This window comes from Elgaria multicarinata, chromosome 10, assembly GCF_023053635.1.
Source record: "Elgaria multicarinata webbii isolate HBS135686 ecotype San Diego chromosome 10, rElgMul1.1.pri, whole genome shotgun sequence".
Lineage (NCBI taxonomy): Eukaryota > Metazoa > Chordata > Lepidosauria > Squamata > Anguidae > Elgaria > Elgaria multicarinata.
Genome location: NC_086180.1, coordinates 60,146,639 through 60,173,512, shown reverse-complemented (window position 1 = coordinate 60,173,512; position 26,874 = coordinate 60,146,639). Strand labels below are relative to the sequence as shown.

General features: G+C 40.8%; 1 protein-coding gene across 1 annotated transcript in view; it reads right to left on the bottom strand.

Annotated features, from left to right (window-relative positions):
* The window catches only part of TUSC3 (tumor suppressor candidate 3), a 137,339-nt gene extending 111,090 nt beyond the window's left edge, over positions 1 to 26,249 (bottom strand). Inside the window, exon 1 of the mRNA XM_063135184.1 lies at positions 26,079 to 26,249. Coding sequence (XP_062991254.1) covers positions 26,079 to 26,192 — 114 coding nt within the window. The 5' untranslated portion in view covers positions 26,193 to 26,249. The remainder of the gene's footprint in view (positions 1 to 26,078) is intronic.
* Between the last annotated feature and the right edge of the window lie 625 nt (positions 26,250 to 26,874).

The window sequence follows — 26,874 nt, the reverse complement described above, 5'->3', positions numbered from 1 at the left end:
TACATTAGTAGTCTATCTAACTTACCACTAATACACTCATGTATCTATCACTAAAATTTATAATTTTTAATTTATAAACATTAAAGAATCCAATCCCCTTCTTAATGCAGGAATTCAGCTGGTAGGGTTGGCAAAACGTCCGGCCTCCAGTTATCGTTGCATGTTTGGCTCACATCAGCCACAGGCAATGCACTCTGCCCATGTTCATAGAATCGTAGAATAGCAGAGTTGAAAAGGGGGCCTATGAGGGCATCTAGTCCAACCCCCTTCTTAATGCAGGAATTTAGCTGGCAGTTAGGGAGAACTTCCTCCCTCCAGTTATCGTTGCATGTTTGGCTCACATCAGCCACAGGCAATGCACTCTGCCCATGTTCATAGAATCGTAGAATAGCAGAGTTGAAAAGGGGGCCTATGAGGGCATCTAGTCCAACCCCCTTCTTAATGCAGGAATTTAGCTGGCAGTTAGGGAGAACTTCCTCCCTCCAGTTATCGTTGCATGTTTGGCTCACATCAGCCACAGGCAATGCACTCTGCCCATGTTCATAGAATCGTAGAATAGCAGAGTTGAAAAGGGGGCCTATGAGGGCATCTAGTCCATCCCACTTCTTAATGCAGGAATCCACCTGGGATTCATCACAACATTTAAAGTCACAGGAGCCTTGCCTCTTTTGTGTCTGGTCAAGAGGGCAGGGCTCCTGCAGCTTTAAATGTTGTGATGAAGAGAGAATTTCACCAGGAGGTGCATGCATACAAATGACAACTGGTGAAATTCCATGTTCTGTGCAACTGTAAAAGATACAGGAGCCCTGTACTCCTTTGCATATGGTCACAAGGGGGGGGCTGGTGACTCCGATGTCAGTGGCTCTATGAATCCGTAGGTATGTGCATAGAATTGTAGGATTTTATGTCTAACCTTGCATAGGATTGTAGGATTTATGTACCCATGGATTCACTGACATCGGAGTCACCAGCCCCCTGCCCGTGACCATATGAAAAGGAGCACAGGGCTCCTGTATCTTTAACAGTTGCATAGAAAAGGGAATTTCAGCAGGTGTCATTTGTATATATGGAGAACCTGGTGAAATCCCCTCTTCATCACAACAGTGCAAGCTGCAGAAGCCCTGACCTCTTTTGTATCTGATTACTCTAGTATAGCTCTTGCAGCGTGCACTGTTCTGATGAAAAGGGAATTTCACCAGGTGTTATTTGTATATATGGAGAACCTGGTGAAATCTCCTTTTCATCACAACAGTGAAAGCTGCAGGAGCTATACTACAGTAACCGCATTTAAAAGAGGGAAGGGCTCGTTATCCTTTACAAAAAGCCATGAAATTCAATGAACAAAAAACCTACGGTTTATAAAACAACGTTAAGGCCCTACACTTTTCCACCAAGCACCAAAAAGCGGGGAAATTGGGAGTTAAGGCTCGCCAGCCTTAACGCCACATCCTCCCTAAGGAGGCAGAAAGTACCAGTGAAATTCTCATTCTGCCAAAGCAGATAAACCATGAGGACAGGATGGAGAATAGGATATGCAGAGGTGACTGTGGGGTTGTGGAAAACTGATGACGAACAACTTAGAGCCACCTACTTCTTTTTTTGTTTAGAGCAGCCCTTCCCCAACCTGGTGCCCTCCAAAGGTGTTGGACTGCGACGACAGAGCAGGTAAGAAACCCCCTCCTGCCTGGCTCTGCTGCCAGGTAAGCCCCAACCCACTTACGTGCTCCATCGTCACTGGGCCTGGACTTGAACTGAGCACCCTGGTCCATCCAGAACCTCAATTCAAGCCTGGGCCTGGGGACGATGGAGCAGGTAAGCAACCCCCTCCTGCCTGGGCCCTTACCTAGACCCACTGCCACTGCTGTGCAAACTGCAGCAACGGCTCCAGGCAAGCCCCCACCCCAGCCCACCCCACTTACCTGCTCCGTTGTTGCTGGGCCCCGGCTTGAATCGAGTGCCCTGGTCCACCCGGAAGCAAGTCCGCACCTGCAGCCTTGCTTCTGGGTGGACTCAGGGGCTCGATTCAAGCATGGGTCAGGCCATGACCGAGAAGGTAAGTGGTGGGGTGCGGGGGGGGCTTGCCTGGAGCTGCCACCACAACAGTTTGTGCAGTGGCAGCTCCAGGTAAGGGGCCAGGCAGAAGGGGGGTTGGCTGGAGCTGCCGCACTTTGTGCAGCAGTAGCAGCAGGTCCAGGTAAGGGGCCAGGTGTGTGTGTGGGGGTTCTTACCTGCTCCGTCGTCACCTGGCCCAGGCTTGAATTGAGCCCCTGGGACCACCCAGAAGCAAGGCTGCAAGTGTGGCCTTGCTTCTGGGTGCACCAGGGCACTCTGTTCAAGGTCGGGCCCAACGACGACAGAGCAGGTAAGCGGGGTGAGGTGGGGGGGCTTGCCTGGAGGCGCCCCCCTACGTTCCCCATCCTGCTGTCCCAGCATTCCTGACCATGGGACATACTGACTTGCAATGATAGATCGTCGCAGTCCAACACCTTTGGAGGGCACCAGGTTGGGGAAGGGCTGCTCTAAACAAAAAAAGAAGTAGGTGGCTCTAAGTTGTTCGTCATCAGTTTTCCACAACCCCACAGTCACCTCTGCATATCCTATTCTCCATCCTGTCCTCATGGTTTATCTGCTTTGGCAGAATGAGAATTTCACTGGTACTTTCTGCCTCCTTAGGGAGGATGTGGCGTTAAGGCTGGCGAGCCTTAACTCCCAATTTCCCCGCTTTTTGGTGCTTGGTGGAAAAGTGTAGGGCCTTAACGTTGTTTTATAAACCGTAGGTTTTTTGTTCATTGAATTATATATTATAGTGTGTCACCAGTATAAGCTCAGTTCATAATTTACTTTACAAACATAAGACATGTCCATACAGCACATCCAAGCCCATTGAAAAGTTCCATTTAGACCAGCCAGCATTTTGATGCTTCTTCTTTGAACAGGTACTTCACCAAAAACAAACCTCTTCACCCTATGCTAAATAACAGCTTCATCTATGCCAAATAGCTCCTCATAGGATGGGTAGAGGTAGATGGGGATTTACTGATAGATGTCTGGGTGATTTCACTATACTGCCCAAAAATAATAGTTTTTGTGAACCGCCCAGAGAGCTTCGGCTATTGGGCGGTATAAAAATGTAATAAATAAAATAAATAAATAAATAAATAATTCTAGCAATGCCAACAAAAAAGTTGGCTTGTTTTTTACCCTCCTTAAGTCCTCTAAATTAGAATGCTGAGGGAGTCGATTTTGGTTTCCAATACTGAAAATAAGTTCCTGGGTTCCAGAGGCATTTGTTCCTTAGTCCTATATGTATACCCATCCACCAAGCTACCTTTTGACACTTGTTTCCAACTGGTAGACCTTTGAGTTCAAAGAAGATCCTGCAAGTCTGACAACCCATATCTTAATAATTCACAAGCCTACACAGCCATTTTCAAAGAAGATACAGGATTGGAAAATAGGATCCAACACACTTGGGGTGTTGCTTTGCCACTCCGCTCCCCTTTTTTCTTTTTCTTTTTTGCAGGTGCCTGTCAGAGTCATTTATAGCTAGAAGAGGCCAATGGGTGTTAAAAGCCAGAAGAGCGGGTGTACACATATGCAATTGGGACAGCTACTGTTCATGGATGCAGCATTTCTGCTGTTGAAAACAGGATTCATGGGGCAATTCAGTCTGTCATTCTGGGCTTTAAAAGGCCATTGCAGGCATCAGGCACAGTGCTGAAGATGTGGCATAAAGTATCTACCAAGCTAGGACAGGCTAAGAGGAGGCACTATTTTGCACATAGCAGTTCACCCCAGGGCAATTATTGATCACCTCAGGTGAGAAGGCAAGTAATAAGTCTGATTCATCAGCTTTCATTAACAAAGTTGTTATAAACATCTAAAAAAGAAGAGAAAGAAGGCTGAGGCTATGGATATGGCCATTTGTTAAAATGGTAAGTGCGTTCCTATTTCTATTATATGTTTAAGAACTCACATGCTAGTTGTAAACCATCTTTCTGCTAACACCATGCAATTTCAGAATTTACATATAGCAGTTACAAAATAAATCAACACACACCCCAGAATGGGGTTTGGCACCACACAGTTTAGGAAAAATAATAGTTTCCCAAGACAATTTTGCATATGAAATTTGCTCATTTAATTTCAAAGGGGGGATACCTCCATGTAACAACAGTACAGAGTTTTAATTGCTTTAAAAAAAAAACCCCAAACTGCTGCTTCAGCTAACAAACTTATAATTTACTCTCTGATAGCAAAGCAAGCATGAGTTCTGCATGAAAGCACACTGCATTAACTTCTTTTTAAGCAAACATTTTTTAAAGTTTCATTTTATTTTTTGCTCTGTGCAGGTTTGATTTGACAGAAAGGCAAAACCTAAATTTCCACAACATGAAATAAAAGCCAAAAGAACCTGTGCTCTGAAAAAGCACACACTTAGATGTCTTAAGATTACCAACGTAACATCTAGACACCCAAGGGACTCATTCGACAATAATAAGCTTTTATACAGCACATTTCAGGTGTTCAAAGCGCTTCATACCCTTTATCTTGAAAATTTTAACAGCAGCAATAAAGGTTAGGACAGTATCATTATCTTCATGTTGCTTCTACATTCTGCTGACTAGGTTACTGTGCATTAGTTCAGAGCAGACATGAAATTTGAACTGAGGGCTCTCGCACTGACACTATTCTACTCCAGTCCTTGTTCTAGAACTATTGTTCTAGAAGCAGTCAATGGTTCTAGAACTATTTACTCCACTTGATTCATGTGGTTATAAGCGTACAACACACTCCCATTGCACTCTGCTGTAGGACCAACATTTGCCATCCATTCCAAATAAGGCAGCTACAGAAAACCTTTTTTTTTTTTAGAATCAGTTGACCAGAGCACTGCATAGCTGGGTATTTAGTTTTGACATTTTCCAGCCTGATCCTAAACCTGTTGGCTCTGCATCACTCCCATTGACTTCAATGGCCAGAGTTATGGTCTCCATGATTTGTAAAACATGCTACAGCCATCAGTACATGCTTAGGAACTCACACAACCTGAGCCAATAGAAAGAAAAAAAAGAAGGAGGAGGAGGAGGAGGGAGGGAGGGGGGAAGAGGAAGAGGAAGAAGAAGAAGAAGAGAAAAACTAGAAAGGATGGTGTTTAAGTTTCCACTATACAAGCTACATCCATTCAGAATACCCACAAATGTGACTTCATGGGCCTAATTCAGAACCCACTGAATAAGGGAGGACATTCCATTAATGCCATTATAATGGGCAAAGCGGCATGAATATTCTCTTTGCAAGCATGTATGCAGAAAAACACACACACACTTTTCTCACACAGTAAAATATTTTACATTCAACACTACAGCAAGCCAAAATCGGTGACCATATACAAGCTAAAACTGGAAAAAATATTTGAAACAAACATATTTGCAAACTGTCTTTTACTCTAATTGTAATTTGACAGGGGTGAAGAGTTTAGACATGTTTGCCTATAGCTGGGTTGACAGTCAGAATCACACACATAGAATACAGATAAGGGTGAAAGATTTCTATGAAAATAAAATCCCCCTTACTAGAGCAAAATTAGAAGAAAGGCTTCAGGGAATGCAAATAAACTCAATGCTCCTTCATCAAATACATTATTTTATTACAAATCCTTTAGTAAAACAAAGTACAACCAGAAACATGACAAAATTTGAAGGGACATTATTGGAACACATGGTTAATACAAACGATTGGTTTCAAAAATTTATTCATAAATTATTGAAATATCAGAAGAGCTGAAAGTAATATCAGAAAATGATATTGCAATAATAGGGCAAAAGGTATGGGACCAAGTATGGGTGACATAACCAAGGAAAACTGTATCAATAACTCTCAGGGAGAATACGGTCAAATTGTTACCCAGGTGGTATATCACACCAATATGTTTGGCAAGAATAGTCAACACAAACAACACAAAATGATGGAGAAACTGTAACCAGCAAGGACTATATATTCATTTATGGTAGAACATTTTATTTTCAGAAATGGCAAATATTATGCATGAAATCATACATGTGACACCAGCGTTGGCCTTATTAACAGTACGCGAAGAACAAAATCCAAAAGTGACATCTTAGGACTTAATTGAGTTCATGCTGATGACTGCCCAAAGAATCATAGGCAAAAGCTCGAGAACTGCAGAACTTCTACCACTGAAATCGTGGTATACGGAATTCTGGCAAATAGCCATGGCAGAAAAATTGACACACCAACTGAAACTAGCTAAAGTCAAAGTCAACGCATGGCAGGATTTTATTCTATAAACACATCACGGACATACACAGCAGAATTTGTCAAAGCCTTTCCTCTTTTATAGAAAAAGAGACGAAATGTAAGTTTGGCATACAGAACTTCTTAGCAGCCCATGGATTCTACATATGTCTTGGATTGTAAAGTAATAGTAAAAAAATAATAATGAATAGAGCTTAAGAGTGCTAGCCTTTATTAATAATGTGTTACTTTTTATTTATTTTCATTTTTCTTATTCTTTCTCTCTCTCTCTTTTCTCTGATTTTGTTTTGCCACACTAAACCACACACTGGGTTGTTACAGCAAGAGTGGGGATATACTGGGATTCCAACTCCTATGTTGTGGGATTCCAAACTGTAGCCAAACTTCAATATAACAAACAAAAGACAGCATTAGGTGTTAGAAGGCAATACTATTTTAAAAATATTTGTTTTTCTTTGTCCCCCTCCCCTTATAGCAACACACCGCAGCAAAGGTAACCTCAAACAGAGCCAAACCAATTAAAATCTGCCCTCACTGATAAAAAAATCCCCCCGTTTATCATCTAAGTCTTTAGATGATTAATCTACCAATTAAAGTTGGAGCCCTAATTATATCCTATATTTCTTTACAAATAGTCTGGATATCTTCATCACATCACTACTTCTTTCTTCCAATTAGTACTTAGCAGTTACTGGATAGCATCCAAATTATTAGGCCAGATCATAAAGCTTAAGAAATATTTAGAAGGAACTGTTGCAGAATATCAAGTAGTGACACCTAGAGAGAGTATCAATTTGCAGTGTGACCATAGGTGCGTTCGGACAACACTTCAGTCCATGGAGTAGAAATAGTCGACCCCATGGATGGCTATTTCTGGGGTGCCTTTCGGCGACATGGAAGTGCTGCTCCGTGGAGTGGACTATTTCCACTCCGTGGAGTTGTCGTCTCTATCCAACCATCTCGGCCCTCCCCACTGAATGGCAGTACTGGTTACTGCTTACCTCACTGGGCCACTGCCATTCCGCAGGAGGGAGCGGAGGGGGAAGGAGAGTCGCACTGCACAGTGGCTGACGCTGGAGAAAGAAGCCCTGGCAGAGCCATCTCTCCTCTTGAGAGGAGCTGGGATACATCCACCACCACACCCGTCACTTGGCAATGGGTGTGCTACATCTCCCATCATTGGAGCCAACGTGCCCAAAGCATGTCACTGTACTTGGCGTGGAGGGACTGGCAATGGGGACGTCGCTTCGCGAAGACACATCCTTCCTCATAGGGGCCATGGCAACAGGGAAGTGGGAGGCTCTAGTAATGCGGAAAGAACTTCTCCACTGAGAGGGCATCATTCGTCTTGGTGGTGCCTCTTCTGCCCCATCTAGTTTTGAAGCTGAGAACTGACGGTGAGATAAATGATGCCTTCTCAGTGGAGAAATTCTCTCTGTGTCCTTCACCCTAATCTCTACAACAACAGGAAAGGGGTAGCTACAAAAACACCACCCACTGCCCCATTGCTATGGAAATGTCAGTGATAGAGAGGCACGCAAGGACAGATTCTTCCGTGTTGTGTCCCATCTCCATTTACAAGAACAGAAGGAGAATCCTTTGTTGAGGCAGGAGAGATGCAGGGAAATCGGACACACAAGCATCTGCCTGCCTCAGCAAATGATTCCCCTTCTGTTCTTGTGAATGGGAATGGGACGTGACACAGAAGAATCCATCCTGCTCGTCACAGTAGCAGCTCGGATCCTTATGCATGCGCCCCACCCTGTTTTTAACCTGTTGGTAGTTTTATTATGGTTTTAATTTTTGTGAACCGCCCAGAGAGCTTCAGCTATTGGGCGGTATAAAAATGTAATAAATAAATAAATATTGGCGGATGGGTTTCTCCACACTTGGACAATCCAAGTCCAGCCACAGGAGGAATTATTCATTCATACACACACACACACACACACACCATGATCCATTTGGGGATCGTCTCGAGGGGATGGAAGGGGCTCCTTCTATCCCCTCAAGCTGATCTCCAGATGGATTAGGGAGGTGGGTGGTGGTGGCAAGGGACGTGCACGTCCCTGGGAACATGTGGGGTGCCCCAATTGGTGGCACCCCACCCAGGGATGGCATGTGCCTGTTCCGGGAAGCATGTAGGGAGCCGAGGATCACGCTGCCCCACCAAGGGACAGCATGATCAGCCCTCCCCAAGCACGGGATTATTTCTCCTGCCGATGGAGACCTGGTGAACTAGAGCTGCTCTTGCCTCACAACTCTGTAGGCAGAGGAAATAATCAATGGAGCCCACCACATGACACATAACCAACAGTTGTGCAGAAAAACAACTCTGCAAACCATTGGGTATCTCCGTTGGTTATTTTGTGGAAACAGCCAACCATGGCGTGGTTTGTGCCCAACAGACAACACAACAGGGAACTATTTAATCAAAGGTTAATTAAATAGTCCACCGTTGACTAATGTGTCATCCAAACTGGGCCAACATCTTAGTGTGCTATCATCAATAACTCTTAAATCTGAAGAGCAAGCACAAGAGGAGCATTTTTCTTTCTACAACAGCAACAAAGCAGGAAGAAAAATAGTTTCTTACAACTCTTCTAAGTTGAACCTATTTCCAAGTTATTAGTAACCAAGTTTGCAAATGAAACCACATTATTCAAGAGAGTATAATTCCAAGGAAACTGTGAAGAGTTCTATCCAAACGGAGTGAATATGAATAGAAGATGAGTTCAATCTTGTGTCACCAATCGGTCACTTTGCCTCACTCCTCAAACACCTCAGCCTGACCAAGCCATTTGGTCAAGACACGTGGAGTTCCAGTCTGTGTCTCTCCAAAAGATCCTCAGCCCCACAGCAGAAGGCTGAGTGAATGATGGGCACAGAGTAAAAGGGGGTTGGAACATGCACAGACTGCCCCTTCTCAATCAACTTCATAACCACCACCAACCTCTTCCACGTGGTGGGGTGAGGGAAGCATCCCATGACATTCTGTTTAACTTCTAAGTAGGACTGCACCCTCTCCCTCACCTTTCTTTTCCCCCTCTAAGCAATATATTTGGGTTCACCATGTTTTAATAACTTTCTGTCTACTACAGTCCAGTTTGATATATTAGTCAAGCTGCCCATCACTTGGGCCAGCTTCTTTAAACCAAAAACAAAGCAGAAGTCAGGAGATTCAGCTATAAAACACAAGCCTGCAAGAACAGGGCAATAAGTGTTTTTGAATTTTACTGATGCGACTCTTTTGATTGAAGCTCCTCCATAAAAGAGGTACTTCAGTCAGCAAGGCAGAATTACCCATTTATTAGCCTCTTTTGCTGCCTGTAAAAAGATTTGACACATAGCAGCAACACTAATCGTGTGAAACACAATGACTTTCTCCACTTCAAATGCCACCTTGAGGGCCATTCTAGATGTGATTGGCTCAAAATTAAAAGAAAGATCCTTTCTGCAGCATAATAAAGTGTTGCCACAAAATAAAGGCTTTGGATAAAATTCAAGAGATCCATCATAAGAACGTAACATAGGAACAGCCCTGCTGGATCAAACCAAAGGTCTATTTTAAGTCCAGCATTCTGTTGCCAGATGCCTACAGGAAGCCCAGAGAAGCAACACATGAGCACAATGGCACCCTGCAGGAGATGGAGGACAAAACATATGCACCAATCTTACTTTTAAAAACAGGGCTGGTTTCAGTCCACAACTTACATGTTTAAACAGTTCCTAGAACTGTTTTTTTATTTTCTCCCTCTTCCCTCCCCATCCACTTTTCCTTGTGTGTCACGTCTTTTTTTTAGAATGTAAGCCTGAGGGTAGGGACTGTCTTCTTTATTGATACATTGTAAGCCGCTCCGAGAGCCTTTTGGCTGAGGTGCGGGATAAAAATACTCTAAATAAATAATAAAATAAATAAAAATAGAAAGGGATCTGTAATAACGTCTCTTACACAGGATAGAGTAGGGGCACAGTCAATTCTTGCACCATGTTTTGGAGCCAGTGGACGTTGCTCCAAGTCAATTCTTTCTTCAAAGAATGACATGGGACTGGGGATCTTTATCATTCCTTGAACAAGCATCCAAGGAACCTTCCTGGTCTCATTGTCGCTCAAAATGCACCTTGTTAATTTGCCCAACTCATGGACGTACTTGTATAATTAACTTCACTAGATTCTCGTAAGCTACCATGTTGTTAGATACACCTAGCCCAGTTTTGCTCTTAAGTCGGATTTTAAGACTCTTTGTCGCTTCTTGTCCATTTGTCTCCTATTCACTGCCTTACAACTGCCTATCTTATTGACCGGTACAGGATCAAAGCACTATCTCTGCCATGACAAGAACCCCTATAACCCAGTCCAAGCAGCATTTTACATCTGTACTTCATGTTAGTTGACTTTATGGAGTACTAGAATCTGGAACTCCTGTCTTGGCTCAGGACAGACATCCTAACGTAGGCTACAGCATACCTACATCAAGTTCAATTACAATAATATTTCTTCTTAGCGTTTATAGACTGCTTTTTCAGCATTCAGTGTGCCTTAAATATCTCTGCAATCTTTACAATAAACAAATAACACAGGTATGTATGATTAACGCATATTGTTGGTAGGGAACTCAAGCAGGGAAAGGGCCTCTAGCAAGTTTACACAAAAGATGACATTTCAAGAGGAGGCCTTCACGGTTCACATCTCAGCCTCTCAATCACTACCGCAGCTCCAAGCATCACCTCACATTGTGCCTTCCATCTTGATACCCTCGCGGCCATAAAAGAGGCCTTTCATCCCACACCATGTTATCAGTCGACTATTTTTCCCCCCCATTTTTAAAAAAACAAATTTCCTTTTAAAATCCAATACCTATATCATTATTATTATTCTACTTTTATTACCACGTCTGAAGCATCAAAGAAATTTTAAAATAGGTTTAAAAAGCAACACACACACACACACACACAATTTGGCAATGACTGAAGAATCCAATTCGCTGCAATGAGATTTCCTCCTCACAACTAATACCAGAGCGAACAATCTGGCTTTTCCACGTGGCTGCTCAAGAAATGCTGCATAAGTACTTGCAGAACAGTTTGGTGGGGAAGATCAATTAAGCTGCTGAACTGTCTTACGGAAGCTAAGCTGCCAACTAGAGACATCTGGGATGGGAACAAAGTTTCAGACAATCTAATTACACAAGTGCTTTTGGGCTGCTACAAGCGCTGCATTTCATTTATGGTGAATGACAAAGAAAGTTTTAGCAACTTTTCTAAAAAAAATAAAAATCCAAAAGCGAACTCCCTACTCATGTATGTTACATTTTGATAAAAATACGTGGAAAATATTGTTTCTAAAAACCTTTTTCCAAAAGAGAACTCCCTACGCATGTATGTTACAGTTTGATAAAAAATACGTGGAAAATATTGTTTCTAAAAACCTTTCTCCAAAAGAGAACTCCCTACGCATGTATGTTACAGTTTGATAAAAAATACGTGGAAAATATTGTTTCTAAAAACCTTTTTCCAAAAGAGAACTCCCTACGCATGTATGTTACAGTTTGATAAAAAATACGTGGAAAATATTGTTTCTAAAAACCTTTTTCCAAAAGAGAACTCCCTACGCATGTATGTTACAGTTTGATAAAAAATACGTGGAAAATATTGTTTCTAAAAACCTTTTTCCAAAAGAGAACTCCCTACGCATGTATGTTACAGTTTGATAAAAAATACGTGGAAAATATTGTTTCTAAAAACCTTTTTCCAAAAGAGAACTCCCTACGCATGTATGTTACAGTTTGATAAAAAAAACGTGGAAAATATTGTTTCTAAAAACCTTTTTCCAAAAGAGAACTCCCTACGCATGTATGTTACATTTTGATAAAAATACGTGGAAAATATTGTTTCTAAAAACCTTTTTCCAAAAGAGAACTCCCTACGCATGTATGTTACATTTTGATAAAAATACGTGGAAAATATTGTTTCTAAAAACCTTTTTCCAAAAGAGAACTCCCTACGCATGTATGTTACATTTTGATAAAAATACGTGGAAAATATTGTTTCTAAAAACCTTTTTCCAAAAGAGAACTCCCTACGCATGTATGTTACAGTTTGATAAAAAATATCGGAAAATATTGTTTCTAAAAACCTTTTTCCAAAAGAGAACTCCCTACGCATGTATGTTACATTTTGATAAAAAAATACGTGGAAAATATTGTTTCTAAAAACCTTTTTCCAAAAGAGAACTCCCTACGCATGTATGTTACAGTTTGATAAAAAATATCGGAAAATATTGTTTCTAAAAACCTTTTTCCAAAAGAGAACTCCCTACGCATGTATGTTACATTTTGATAAAAAATACGTGGAAAATATTGTTTCTAAAAACCTTTTTCCAAAAGAGAACTCCCTACGCATGTATGTTACATTTTGATAAAAATACGTGGAAAATATTGTTTCTAAAAACCTTTTTCCAAAAGAGAACTCCCTACGCATGTATGTTACATTTTGATAAAAAATACGTGGAAAATGTTGTTTCTAAAAACCTTTTTCCAAAAGAGAACTCCCTACGCATGTATGTTACATTTTGATAAAAATACGTGGAAAATATTGTTTCTAAAAACCTTTTTCCAAAAGAGAACTCCCTACGCATGTATGTTACATTTTGATAAAAAATACGTGGAAAATATTGTTTCTAAAAACCTTTTTCCAAAAGAGAACTCCCTACGCATGTATGTTACAGTTTGATAAAAAATATCGGAAAATATTGTTTCTAAAAACCTTTTTCCAAAAGAGAACTCCCTACGCATGTATGTTACAGTTTGATAAAAAATACGTGGAAAATATTGTTTCTAAAAACCTTTTTCCAAAAGAGAACTCCCTACGCATGTATGTTACAGTTTGATAAAAAATACGTGGAAAATATTGTTTCTAAAAACCTTTTTCCAAAAGAGAACTCCCTACGCATGTATGTTACATTTTGATAAAAAATACGTGGAAAATATTGTTTCTAAAAACCTTTTTCCAAAAGAGAACTCCCTACGCATGTATGTTACATTTTGATAAAAATACGTGGAAAATATTGTTTCTAAAAACCTTTTTCCAAAAGAGAACTCCCTACGCATGTATGTTACATTTTGATAAAAAATACGTGGAAAATATTGTTTCTAAAAACCTTTTTCCAAAAGAGAACTCCCTACGCATGTATGTTACATTTTGATAAAAATACGTGGAAAATATTGTTTCTAAAAACCTTTTTCCAAAAGAGAACTCCCTACGCATGTATGTTACATTTTGATAAAAATACGTGGAAAATATTGTTTCTAAAAACCTTTTTCCAAAAGAGAACTCCCTACGCATGTATGTTACATTTTGATAAAAAATACGTGGAAAATATTGTTTCTAAAAACCTTTTTCCAAAAGAGAACTCCCTACGCATGTATGTTACATTTTGATAAAAATACGTGGAAAATATTGTTTCTAAAAACCTTTTTCCAAAAGAGAACTCCCTACGCATGTATGTTACATTTTGATAAAAAATACGTGGAAAATATTGTTTCTAAAAACCTTTTTCCAAAAGAGAACTCCCTACGCATGTATGTTACATTTTGATAAAAATACGTGGAAAATATTGTTTCTAAAAACCTTTTTCCAAAAGAGAACTCCCTACGCATGTATGTTACAGTTTGATAAAAAATATCGGAAAATATTGTTTCTAAAAACCTTTTTCCAAAAGAGAACTCCCTACGCATGTATGTTACAGTTTGATAAAAAATATCGGAAAATATTGTTTCTAAAAACCTTTTTCCAAAAGAGAACTCCCTACGCATGTATGTAACATTTTGATTAAACACACACACACAAATAATGGAAAATATTGTTTCCAGAGAGGTCGCTGTGTTAGTCTGTGACAGCAGCAAAGGCAAAGAGCCTTGTGGCGCCATAAAGACTAACACATTTATTCTGAAATAAGCTTTTGTGGAAACTGCCCACTTCATCAAATACAACTGAAGTGGACAGTTTGCATGAAAGCTTCTACAAGTATAAATTAGTTAGTCTTTAGGTAACACAAGACTTTTTGTTGTGGTCTTCTAGCAAGTCATCCTCTCTGTCACCCCTCTTTTTATTGGCATGAGAGCAATATATTTTGAAAACCCTTGACTTGATTACTAGACAAGGGCTACATCACAGAAGCGCTGGACATGTAAGTTCTTACATGCTTAGAGGACCAGGAGGAACGCTACCATCCCACAAGAATAAGCATACTAATTTGACTGACTCATACAACCACCAAACTCACAATGGGTGGTGTCTATCTTAACACAAGTTCACAATGGGTAGAGTCTATCTTTCCACAAGTTTGCGCAATAGTTCTGTATGGTTTTTGACATGGGAAACCCAGGCTGAAATTTCTACTCTGCTTACGGAATTCATAGGGTGGGCATGTGCAAACATGCTTTCTCAGCCCTACTCCACAGGGTTGTTCCAAGGATAAAATGAAATAGCTGGACAAAGAAAGCTAAACAAATGCGACAGATGAAAGGACTGTTCACCGCAGGCCTTCCTCACGTACTTCCATTGCATGGAGGGGGAAGCTGATCACGCCCCATGGCTCTGCCCCAACATCCATGTATTCAGCATGGCGTTTGAAAGGGGAGCATACACATACATAGAAATTGAGGGTGGGTTGGGGTCATGTGAAGGTGGAGGGATGGTCCCTCAGCCCCGTCCTTGTGTTGGATATATGCATGGAGGGGGTCAAGCGAACAGAACTATCCGAAGACGTTACAGTCCTCCTGGAACTAGGGCCCAGGTTATTTTGGCACTAAATGTAGCTGAGTTCTAGATTCACTGAGTGGCTTTAGACAAATCAACCTCAAACAGCCTCAGTAGAGTTTTCCCAAAGTGTTCACATGTCAATTAAACTTAAAGACCGCTGTGTTGAGGGCTTTTTTATGCCTATCTTGAGTTTTGCATCAAAACCTTAAATAGTTGCTATAGGAAACATGTGTGTGTGGGAGGGGGGGAAAGGTGACATTACATGATATTAAGCATCACAATCACTGCAAGAGGCAGCCAATGGACTAAACGATACATCACACATTTGTTTTATTCAATGTTACCAAGCAGATATGGGGCAGCACCAGGAGTCATCCATTCCCCAAAACATCCAATAAGGCTTTTATGTTCAATGACACTTTGGGATGGTCAGCCAGAAGGGACAAGGGCTCAGTGGAAGAGCACATGCTTTGCATGCAAAATGCCTCAGGATCAATTCCTGGTATCTCCAGGTAAGTCTGGGAAAGAGTCCTGTCTAAAATCCTAGAAAGCCACTGTCTGCCAGTATAGACAAGGAATAAGCAACTTCATGCCATCCAGAGAGTTTGGGCTATAGTTACCATAGGCCATACTGGCTGGGGCTGATGGGAGTTGTAATCCAGAACCTCAGGCATACCACTGGTTTAGACCAGTGGTATTCTTCAACTGATGGATCACGACCCAAAAGTGAGTCATGATATCAGTCCAGATGGGTCACGACAAAGTTGTTGTTGCTATGTTGGGAATAGAGAAAATTGTGAAAGTGGGTCCCATGTGAGTCCATGGTGGGTCTCAGGTCTGGACCAGTTGAAGACTACTGGTTTAGACAATACTGAGCTAAATGGACCAATGATCTGACTTGGTATAAGGCAGCTTCCATGTTCTTGTCATCATCAGTTTCGCTATACTGTGAAACCTCAACATTAAAAATGAAACTCAAAAAGATCAACAGTGGCAAGTTATGTGCCAATTAAAATTATGTGACGAACATTTTCACCAATGTTTAGAGATGTGAAGGCCTGGGGGGAAATGGAAAAATTCAGAAAAAAAACACAATTTCCCCGTTTTTCCCCTGAAGACTTTTTCCTCCCTGAAAAATTGGAGGGAGGGGGGGGAATGAAGAAAATGGATTACTTTAGCATGATGAATAAAATGTTTAAGACAAGGTGTTAATATATTTACTTCTCCAAATGATTTCTAAAATCTATGTGGAGTATCAGATTATTATGATGTCTGTACACCAAGGACAAGCAAGTCCTAGGTTGCAAACTGAGACTACAACTCTCAAATGCAAGAGCAAGATGCATTTCTGCCTCTAGGGGGCACTGCCACTGAAGCAGAGACTGAAACTGATCGTGACAGCTATAGCTCAGAAAATAAGTTTGATTAAATTTTATGCATATTCATTGAATCTTGGTTCCCCCCTTTTTCTCAGTTCTTTTTATGGGAATGGGTGCTTTATGCCTGCTTGACACTGTGGAGGACTAGCGGAGACATAAATAATTTTCTTAGTTACTAATGTTGATAATTTCTTCTGTGTTCTTTTAAATTGTTTTTTGCCTGCTCCTCAAAAACTGGCAAAACCAAAGAGTTTCCTTACCGTTGAGGTGTTCCTTACAGTTCAGGAGCTTGTAACTCCATTTGTTACAAACATATATAAATAAAACAGTAAATTCAATTTGTAGTAGTTTAAATACACTGTACTTTTAATATACCAAATGTGATAATGTTATGCCAAACCAACTTCTACATTATTACATTTTATATTCCTAAAGTAACAAAGTGACTTTCAAAATGTTAAAAGTGCTAATATTGCATTTTCCCCCAATTTTCCCAAAATTTTCTGTTTTTTTCCAGGGGGACCCCCCCCCCCAATTGGCTTTTTTCCATAGCTTCAAAATTTACAGAAATTTTACATCTCTACCAATGTTTAATGCTAGTTCTGAGTGACCTCTTTCATTTTACCCCATCTTGTTATTTGCACTGATGATGCCTCACTAAGGTAGGGTGTGGGTTATCTAGCTCAACTTATGGACCAAAGTGGATTGGGTTATACCTAACATTGCCATTTCATATCTAATACTAATCAATTTATGTAGCACTCTGAACAATCAAGGCACACCCTATATATGACATTACAAAAAAACTGTAAGGTAGCCCAGATCTGTCATTATTTTCATATTCATTGGAGGCTCAGACAGCGGCTTGACTAAAGCCACCTAATGAATTAATGGCTGCGATCAGACCCAGGGAAATCCTGACTCACTACCCACACTCTTCACCAGTATGCTACACCAGCAGTAACTATTGTTCTCACTTATTAAAACTTTCGTATTCAATCAACCATCTGCCATATCACCTCACTAAGTTCTTTCCTGGTCTTAAAACCATTTCCCTGGTGATCATCAGCAAATTTTCCGCATCCCTTTGTTTTCAGAGCCATCAGGAATACTTGCCAATGGAAGGAGAGGTGTTGCAGATGCTGTTATTTGCCTCAAGAACAGAAGTGCAAGTGATGCATCAGCTACTTTGAGAGGCAGAAAAGCCCCTCAACAAACAAAACCTAAGCAGAAAGAGTTTATTACGGCCAAATGTAAAGGGAGGGGGCGGGGGAGTATGACCCTGTTGGTTCTCTCTGACCTCTTAGCAGCTTTCGATACCATCAGCTATCCTTCTGCCTGTCTTGGTTGGAAGTCGGGGGCACCATTTTATAGTAGTTCCATTCCTACTTGGAAGGTCAATTCCAGGTTACTATTCTGTTCCTTGGCATTTATTGGTTTTATCCCTCATGACACTAACTCCACATGAAACTGCTCTGGTAACTCCCTAGTTGGATTATTGCAGTGCATTGTACATGGGGCTACCTTTGAAGGCAGTTCAGAAATTTCACTTAGCTCAAAACAGAGTTGTTAGGTCACTAACCGGGTCTGGCCAATACGATCATGCAATGCCAGTGCTTCGTCAGCTGCACTGGCTTCCAGTCCAATTCCGAACTCAGAGGTGTTGTCTTTTAAAGCCCTAAATGGCTTGTGACCAGAGTATCTAAGGGAGCAATCCTATGGGCCCTGCATAGGATAGTTCAGATTCCTGAATCTGAGGTCGAAGTCAGCGCTCCGACCTCAGTCCCAGGGGTCTGTACTCCCCACTCCCCTTCCTTCATATCTGGTGCGGAGAGAACTGCGCTGGCTGCCTCTCCAGGGTCACAAAAGTCACCCTGAAGGGACAGTAAAGGGGGCATTCCCTTGGGCGGGGAGGGGACTTGGGATGCCAGCTTACAAGGAATCCTCTGGCCTCCACAGCCTCCTTCTCTTTCCATGCACAGTGCCTCAACTAGACAGATGAAAAAGCCCATCCAACTGAAATGCAGAATGAGAAGAGCACAGAAGCAAACATCACCTTGCTGCTCCTCCTGCTCTGCAATGATGGCCATAAGCCTCCCAGTTCAGAGGCTTGCAGGTATCCCCATTGGATGGCACCCCAAAAGAACATTTCCTCCCATATTTTATTTATTTATTTATTACATTTCTATACCGCCCAATAGCCAGAGCTCTCTGTATATGTACCTGCTCATATGTATCTGCTTGGACCATTGGATCATCATTAGAGGCCCTCTTTCTCGTGCCCCTGCCAAAGGGAGGTAGATAGGAGAGGGCCTTCTCAGTGGTGGCTCCCCACTTGTGGAAAAGGGGTCTACATAGTTATCTTTTCTGCACTAGGCAAGGACATTTGTTTTCTCCCAGGCATGTTATAGAGCCAGCTCTAGGGTTTTATGGCTGCTTTATGAATTTCTGTGCTGTTGGTTGTCTTGTATTTTATTTAATTGTTTTAAATATTTGTATTGTATTTTATATTCTTTTATGTTTGCATGACATTTTAGTCTTTTAACTGTTTGTAATCACCAATAACATTGGCTATGACGGTGAGAGAGGGTTAATATATATATATAAAAACAGCTTTCAGATATCCTAAGGGAAAGAAAGGGTATGATAACATGCAGTCTAAGGTAGACAAGAAGTAGTTGTCCTCAAAATACACTGACAAGTGATGCAAGCATCATATGTCCAAAACATCCCTTGCAGCGTTCATGAATAATACCGTCAGTCTATCAGAGACGGCACCATCCAGCTAGAAAAGGAGCCTTTTGTGAAGGGTAAGTCCCCAACGCCAGAACAGTAAACCTGTATTTGGCCCCCAGTCATATTTCAACTGTCCACCAAGTACATTTCAACAGTTAGCCATGATGATGAATTGTGGAGAAAAGAGACAGCTCTTTTGCAGAAGCACTGGAACTTACCTATTGTTTCCTTCAAAGTTTCCTTCATAATTTTCAGGGGACAAATATTAAAAAGTGTGTATGATTCAAAGTTTACTTTAATTCATTCTGGCTCAAATATTATGCAAAATTTAAAAACAACTGAAGCACACTGCGTGCTTGTATGTTAGGATTGTATAGTTAGGATTGTATGGCAATCCTAACTATATTTTACCCAGAAGTGAATTACACTGATTTCAGCTGCATTAGAACCTTAGCTGTCTTAAAGGCAGGGTGGATACAAATCAATCATTTATTTTAAAAAAATAAAAAATTGAGTTTTTAAATTTAAATTTGATTTTTTTATTATTTAAATTGATTTTTTTAATAAAATGCTTTTTGAGGAAAAATCTATCTAAAGATAGTTTTCTGTTTAAGATACATTATAGTCCAAAGGTTATTCATCATGAAATAAGGATTACTTTTTAATTATGTAGCATGAAGCTGTATATTCATGCAATGTTTAAATTTTTTGATAAATGAATTCCATTAATCCATTCACAATGACATGCTCTTCCAGAGGTTTCTGTAAGATTATTGGGCAATTTTTCTATCTGGAAGGTATTATCACAGATGCTTGGTTTTACAGTTCTCAAAACTGTGTATTTGTGTCTGCAGAGATCACAATCCCATAGTTCCTTTGCAAATCTATGTACACAGAATCAACCCCTTACCTCTTAAGTGCTAAGTTTCAAAAAATTCAGTGAATAGAGTGCACTTTTGGGAGGGGGGGAGTCACATGATTAAATAGAGTCTTTCTGAGCAGTGATTTAAATGGTGATTTAAATCATGACTTAAATCAAATTGATTTAAATCAAATCCACCCTGCTTAAAGGCATCTTCAAGATTTATTTTTATATGTAACTAAGAGGCAACGCCAACAAGCCAACACAAGAATTAAGCACACTTACAACCTGCAGATTTCCATCATCTTAAACATTCTTAATTACACTTTGGACTGTGGTCAAAGAACATTTTCAGATGAAATTGTAAACAGCCAAGGGTTAGATCTTTGTATTATCGAATAAGTCAGAATTGCTACTGAGAACAAAAGAGATCCAGTGACACTGGTGCAAGAACACAGTGAAACTAGTAGGTAGTAGTCTTATTCTACAATATCATTTCTGATGTTTGATTCTATTATTCATTCACAATGCTGATGTCATAGCATATGGTAATGCTCATAGGATGGGCTGGGTTGTGCTGGGGTCACTTTCTGGCTCAGAAGAGTTGCATGGGCAATCCCAGCCAGTAAGGGATCACATGGAGAATATCACTTTCTGGTTCAGAAGAGTCACTTGGGCAATCCCAGCCAGTCAGGGATCACATGGAGAATAACACAACACTAGATAAACAAATCAGGCTATATACTAATGTCACAGAGCCAACTGAAAAGATTGCCTAGCATTGCCCTCACTCTGGATGGGTGAATACTTTCACCCCACTCTCCAAACAACTCCCCTGCAAAACAGCTGGAAAGTGGATGATGCTTTTCACTACCACCAACAAATTTCATTAAAAGTGTCTCTCCTTTTCAACTTAGCCCTAGATATGGAGTAAAATCCAAACCTGCATCTAAAAAGCATGTCATTTTAATAAAATAAAATCATAGGGCAGCGAAGAAAAAAAAGATGAATGGTTATAGTTCAGAAAAAGATTTACCTGTTTGTTTAGGCACTAGTCTAAATAAGAGCAGGCAGGAGCTAAAAAGTGTGCAGTAGAGAACTGAAAGATACTTCCCACTGTCACCCTGCAATGTACCCTAAGCCACAGTTTAAATAGGCCACAATGCTCTAGAGTTTGACTATAGATTTTTTGGGTGAAGTTTCATTATGAGCACATTTTTTGTGTTTACACATCTCTACACTAGGATCAAGATGTGTTTGCATGATTACTTCGTCCCCCTCCCTACTTTAAAGGAAGGTGTATTCTACAAAATCTTTAATAAATAACATTTGGCACACTGGGAAAGGGGCTCTGTGAACTACGTTGGCAAAGATAATCCAAAATACTCTAAATTGGTATCTCCAGACAAAGGGCAATATGAAGCGAAGAACACAGGAAATATTCATTCTCAGTGGATTCTAAAACAAAGAGAGAGATACATCTAGATGAATTCCTCCAGCGGAAGAGGGACATCGACGAATTATTTTGTTTGGCAGTGATACCTTCACCAAGTCTCTGCAAGCATCTTCTGAACTTCGTCCAAAAATGCAGAAAAGGACACCTTAACCTTTGGGGGTTTACTGACATTAATTTGGCCTCCTGCAACAGCACCCTGGCCAAGAGTCAAATGTAGTACAATTAAGACAACATTGATCCAGAGGCTGATTCCGATATTTTTCTGCACATCCTGCATCTTGAGCTAAATTATCTTTTCTAAAGGGAAAGAAGATTTGGAAGTACCAGGCCTTTTTAGGTTTGCAAAAGAGAAGTCTGCCTTCAGAGCTTTCACTTTCCATATGCAGAAAACCTACAGCACATCACTCTGCAGCTGGGAAAGCAAGTGAAATTCAAGCAATTGCAATGGATGGACTGCACTCCAGAAAATAAAGGTTTAGGTTTCCACAAGAAGGAAAGAGCAGTAGCAGAAGAGAGAGAAGACGACCCGTGATGGAGGGGGAAATTTGGTGATACTTCTCTTTGGGGATGTTTAAGGCTGTGGTTTTTTTCTTTTTTTGATTAATATTGGCAACATGCTTTCCTTGAAACTAAAACCATCTACATATGTATTTCCTCAATCAACATCAGGAATTATAACCAGACATCCTCTTTACAACTGCAGGACAGTCCTCTAGACATCTCACCCATGCCTTTACCAAGACCTTTCTAGGGAAGATGGTTCTTCAAGGATTCCCCTGCACCTGTCAAACTGGGACATAGATTGAAACCCAGTGCTTCTTTACTTCTTTCAGAATGAAGTCACTGACCACATACTGGGATCAGTGGAGAACGAAGCCTCTCCTCTCCAAGGCCCATAGTAGAAAGATGCCTCCAATATGGCAGCACAATTTTTCAAGACAGGCTTCAGCTTCACTAGCATGACCTGGTACTAAGTTTGTAAACCACTGGCTTAAGACGTGCTTCATATAACAGATCAAAGGGCTTGTACAAATTTGAATTTTATGAAAATCTGCAAAGTAGGGTCATATAGATTATCACCTGCAATAAGATCCATGAACTCCTTTCTGGTGGCATCTGTGTCTGGCGATACAGACACAATTTGCATGTTCCATAAATGAAATAAGCCCTCATTTAAGAACCCACACTTTATTGCAAAATACGCATTGTCTTATTTGCCTTCTGAATTGTCCCAGCTATTTCAGTAGAACTACTCCACCGTAAGAACTGGCTCAGAAAATCATGTGCAACTTTCCATCTGATCAGCTACCACCATCACTTATTAAAATAGGAGAGAATGTGAAACTGCATGCACACTACTTTTTGTGAGTATAGGAACAAAACACAGAGGGCCCTAAAAAGGTAGCTGCTATCACACATCAACTATCATTGCAAGTTACAAACAAATATTGTTCCCGATACTAAGGCAGGTAAGATCAACACATTAAAAATAGAATCTGGCATATCAGTCAGCCAAGACCAGATGCGATTCACCCCATGATCTCTAAGGAATGGAAAAAAGAATTGGCTCAGACACCAGCAAAGCCAGGAAGAGTTCCAATCCTTTTGAAGGCCAATTAAATAACCATAGCTTATGAGTGAAATGGGAGAGGATGATACATTTTCAAGTACATTTCTAGGTCCAGTAACAGGAAATGGTTTGACTCCCCTCTCTGCCCTGCTCCAGAGGTCTGGATTCAAAGTTAGGAGTCAAGAAGTTGGCCTCAAATTTAAAGCACTGAGGAAGGACTTAGGAACCCAAAAACAACAAGCCTAATGACTGGTACCTGGGTTTCCAAAGGCACAGAGCAAGGGTTTTTTTCCCCTTCTCCAACATGTGGTGCTGTTTGTACAATCTGGTTTCCTTTTATTCCCTTTCGCCTGACTTGCTTCCTTTCAAACTCAGTTAGTTCCCTCTGCCTCGCTACATTTTGCTGTGGTGGTGGGTTTGTTCACTGCCTCCTCCTTCTTAGTCCCTTGTAGCCCATCTGGACTGCCAAAAAGGATCTAGGGGACTGGGTAATGGCAGTATTGGAGGAGACTTGGGTTGCCTGGTACTTGAGAATGATTCTGCCTCAGATGGACAACTAGACGTTCTGGCATCATCTTGAAAATGGTTTACACCGCTGACTATGGTTTCTCTTTTACTTACGGATTTGATTTCTACCCTGCCTTTCGATCCAGAAGGACTCCAAGGCAGCTACCATAAAACTATACACTACCAGAATACTGGGACTGCTTCTACCCACTCCAAAACATGTAATAGCAGTGGGGTAGCAGGTTTCTCCCATGCCCTCCAACCAAACACATTTCTTTAAAATGGAAATCTCTTTCTCTTCTGTTATTTCTGCTACAATACTCTATTTTCATTTTTATGACATAACAAGGGTCACATTTAATGGTAGCACTGGACTAGACCCAATGCCCACAGATACATGTTCTTCAAAATTCAACCTTCTCTGTCTTCCACTACTCCTTCCATTCTTTTTCCTATATTTCACACTTCTTGTCCTGTTCGGGTATTCCCCATTCAGTTCTCCTCTGAGTGTGGCCAGATCTACACCAAGCAGGATATAGCACTACAAAAGCAGTATGAAAACAGTATATAAGAGGTAGAAGCCACACCAAGCAGGATACAGCACTATGAAAGTGATATGAAAGTGGTATATGTTATGTGTCATGGGCCCCAACAGTTGTCAGTGCACTTCAATACCGCTATAAAGCAGTAGTGTGGCTCCTGCTTCTTATATACTGCTTTCATACCACTTTCATAGTGCTATATCCTGCTTGGTGTAGATCTGGCCTGTGTCATCCTAACCATATTTTCACCACATACAATTGTCTTCCTTCTCTTTCCACATTTTACTATTCTTTACGTTTTCCATAACTTTCTTTTACATATCCTTCTTAGAACTTTCCCTACTTCCTCGTTTTCATCCTTTTTCCCTCTCCATGTTTCTAGCCCTTTTGCTTTGCTCTTCTTCATTATATTCTATTTAATAGATATGAGGTATAAGCTCTTTCCCCACCCTTTCAATGCATGTTTATAGGAAAGTGGAGATTCAAATCTCTGTTAGTGGCCAAATAAGCAACAGAGAGAGAACCAAATAATTTATGTCAAGTAAGGAGGTGTAACTTTAGAGAATCCCAAGTTTTTCAGGGGCAATAACAGGTGCTTGACATGAACACTGGGGCCAGGAAGAGGAAATTGCATATATCTTGTCAAAAAGACCAGAGAAGGGTCCATATTACAGAGGCCTGCAAAGCAAAATTCAAATGTCGTACTAATTTTAAAAAAAACCAAGGGGTGAAATTACCATTAATATTAACGTAACCATAACAGCTATTTCAGTCTATTTACTGTTATTACTCAGCAGCGGGGAGGGGAGAAATGCAAGGACAACAGGTAAGCAATAGAGAATTCAACATGTGATTCAGTTTCAGGTGGGCTTAAATGTCACAGAAGGTTCAAAATCCAGTTAAGAATTGGTGCTTCGAGACTGAGGGCTCCTAGCACTACTGATCAAAAGGCATGGTGTAGCTTTTCAATCTTTTTCTCAAGAGGTTTTTTTTTTCTAAAAACAGAAGACGCAGGAGTAGGGAAACACTGGAAGGTTACAAGTGCAAGATGAAGATGTCTGGATTTCCCCAGCCTGCCTCCAAAAATCCTATGAATGAGGCAAGGAGATTGCATGATAAAAGCCTTGTCCGGAAGTGCCCAACAAGATAAGGAAAAGAGTAAATATGAGAAGAATGAAGAAAAACTTGGCCGTACTTAATTCCTATAAGGATAAATGCTTGCACTATGTGGAAATCATATATTTTGACCTGTAATTCCTTTTCTCTATTTCTAAAAAGTTATTTGCAATTATGCCAGAAGAGGCATTATTCACATGTTCTAAGGCAGAGTTTTCTCCACTACTACTTCACACATTCCACAGATAAAATAGGCTGCAGAATATATATCATTCTGTAGTTCATGGGATATGGAATTGATTGTGCTTACATGATCTAACAGCCTCTTTGTTTGTTTTTTGTTTTATTTTAATATTCAAAATAAACAAATTAATTTAAAAAGGGGTTCTGGGACTAAAACCTAGTGACCTGCCTTAGAGTGGCCACAATTAATAGAGAATCCCCAGCCTGGAAACACCTCCACTTTTTCTACATGTCGAAGCAGAAACCTTAAGAATCCATATTCCCCACGCACATAATATACTTTTGCGCCTCAGTGGAATGGCTGTCAAGTGCACATGAAGAGATACTCGGGGAAGGAGGACAATGGGAAAGCTTGCTATAAATGAAATCTAAAATAAAAATAAAAATGCAGGCATTAAGAGAGTGTGAATATCTAAAAAATAAAATACAACAGAAATGGGAGGGGAAGATATACAATACAAATCACATAGCAGGAGCTAGAAAGTGGGGCAGACATTAGATTTAAAAAACAAGGTGCTAGTGATGTAGAAGGAGGAGGGATAGTTCTAGGTATTTCTCTCTTTGCACACCGGAGAGGGAGGAGGGATTGGGGCGGATGGAAACACAGAGACGCTAACGAGTCTACCTCCTTCTTCTTTTGGCTGCCCCCGAGCTGGACACAAAGGAGGAGGAAGAGGAGGAGGGAAAGGAAGCCGCTCCTCACGGACAGGTGCAGCGCTGGGCGCCGTGATGATGCCATGGCTTCCCAACAGTGTCGCGTCAGCCTCCCTCGGAGTACCTGCAAAACGCCGTTATCCACGCCGCTTTCCTCCGTGCGGATTGGGCCTCGGCGGGAGCCAATCCAAAAGCAGCCTGCTGTGCAAAGCATTTCGGGAAATGTAGTCTCTCGTCCGCGCTCATTTGAGGGATTCCTTCTCCTTCCCAGATGGGCTCAGTTTATGCCTTTTGTTTCTCTCTTTCTTCCGCCATGATGATGTATCTCGGTGCGAAACTGGTGCAGCCAGATCCATGGCTGTGTCCTCGGAAATCCCAGTTTGTTTAACGGGACTTGCACCTAAGTAGGAAGATTATATAGTATGGCAGCCTTAATAAATATCCCTACCTAAACGAAAAGAAAAGAAGCTCAAGCCTCCCTTCCTACGCTATTAAGGGCGCAATCCTATGCATGTTTAGACATTAAAAAGTCCAACTCCCAGCATACTCCAGCCAACACGAAGGGACCCACTAGGCCTGAAGCTGTCTCCCACAACGTGGTTTCTTGCTTTTAAAAAGACATATTAGAGTTAGGGAGCAACCAAATAGACATGCACATGGTTACAGATGCTCATTTTATTGTCTTTACTTTAAATATTTATCCTTTTTCACAACAAAATGATGCTTATTCCCAAGTAAATGCATTTAGCATCAGGGTAGCAGAAGCA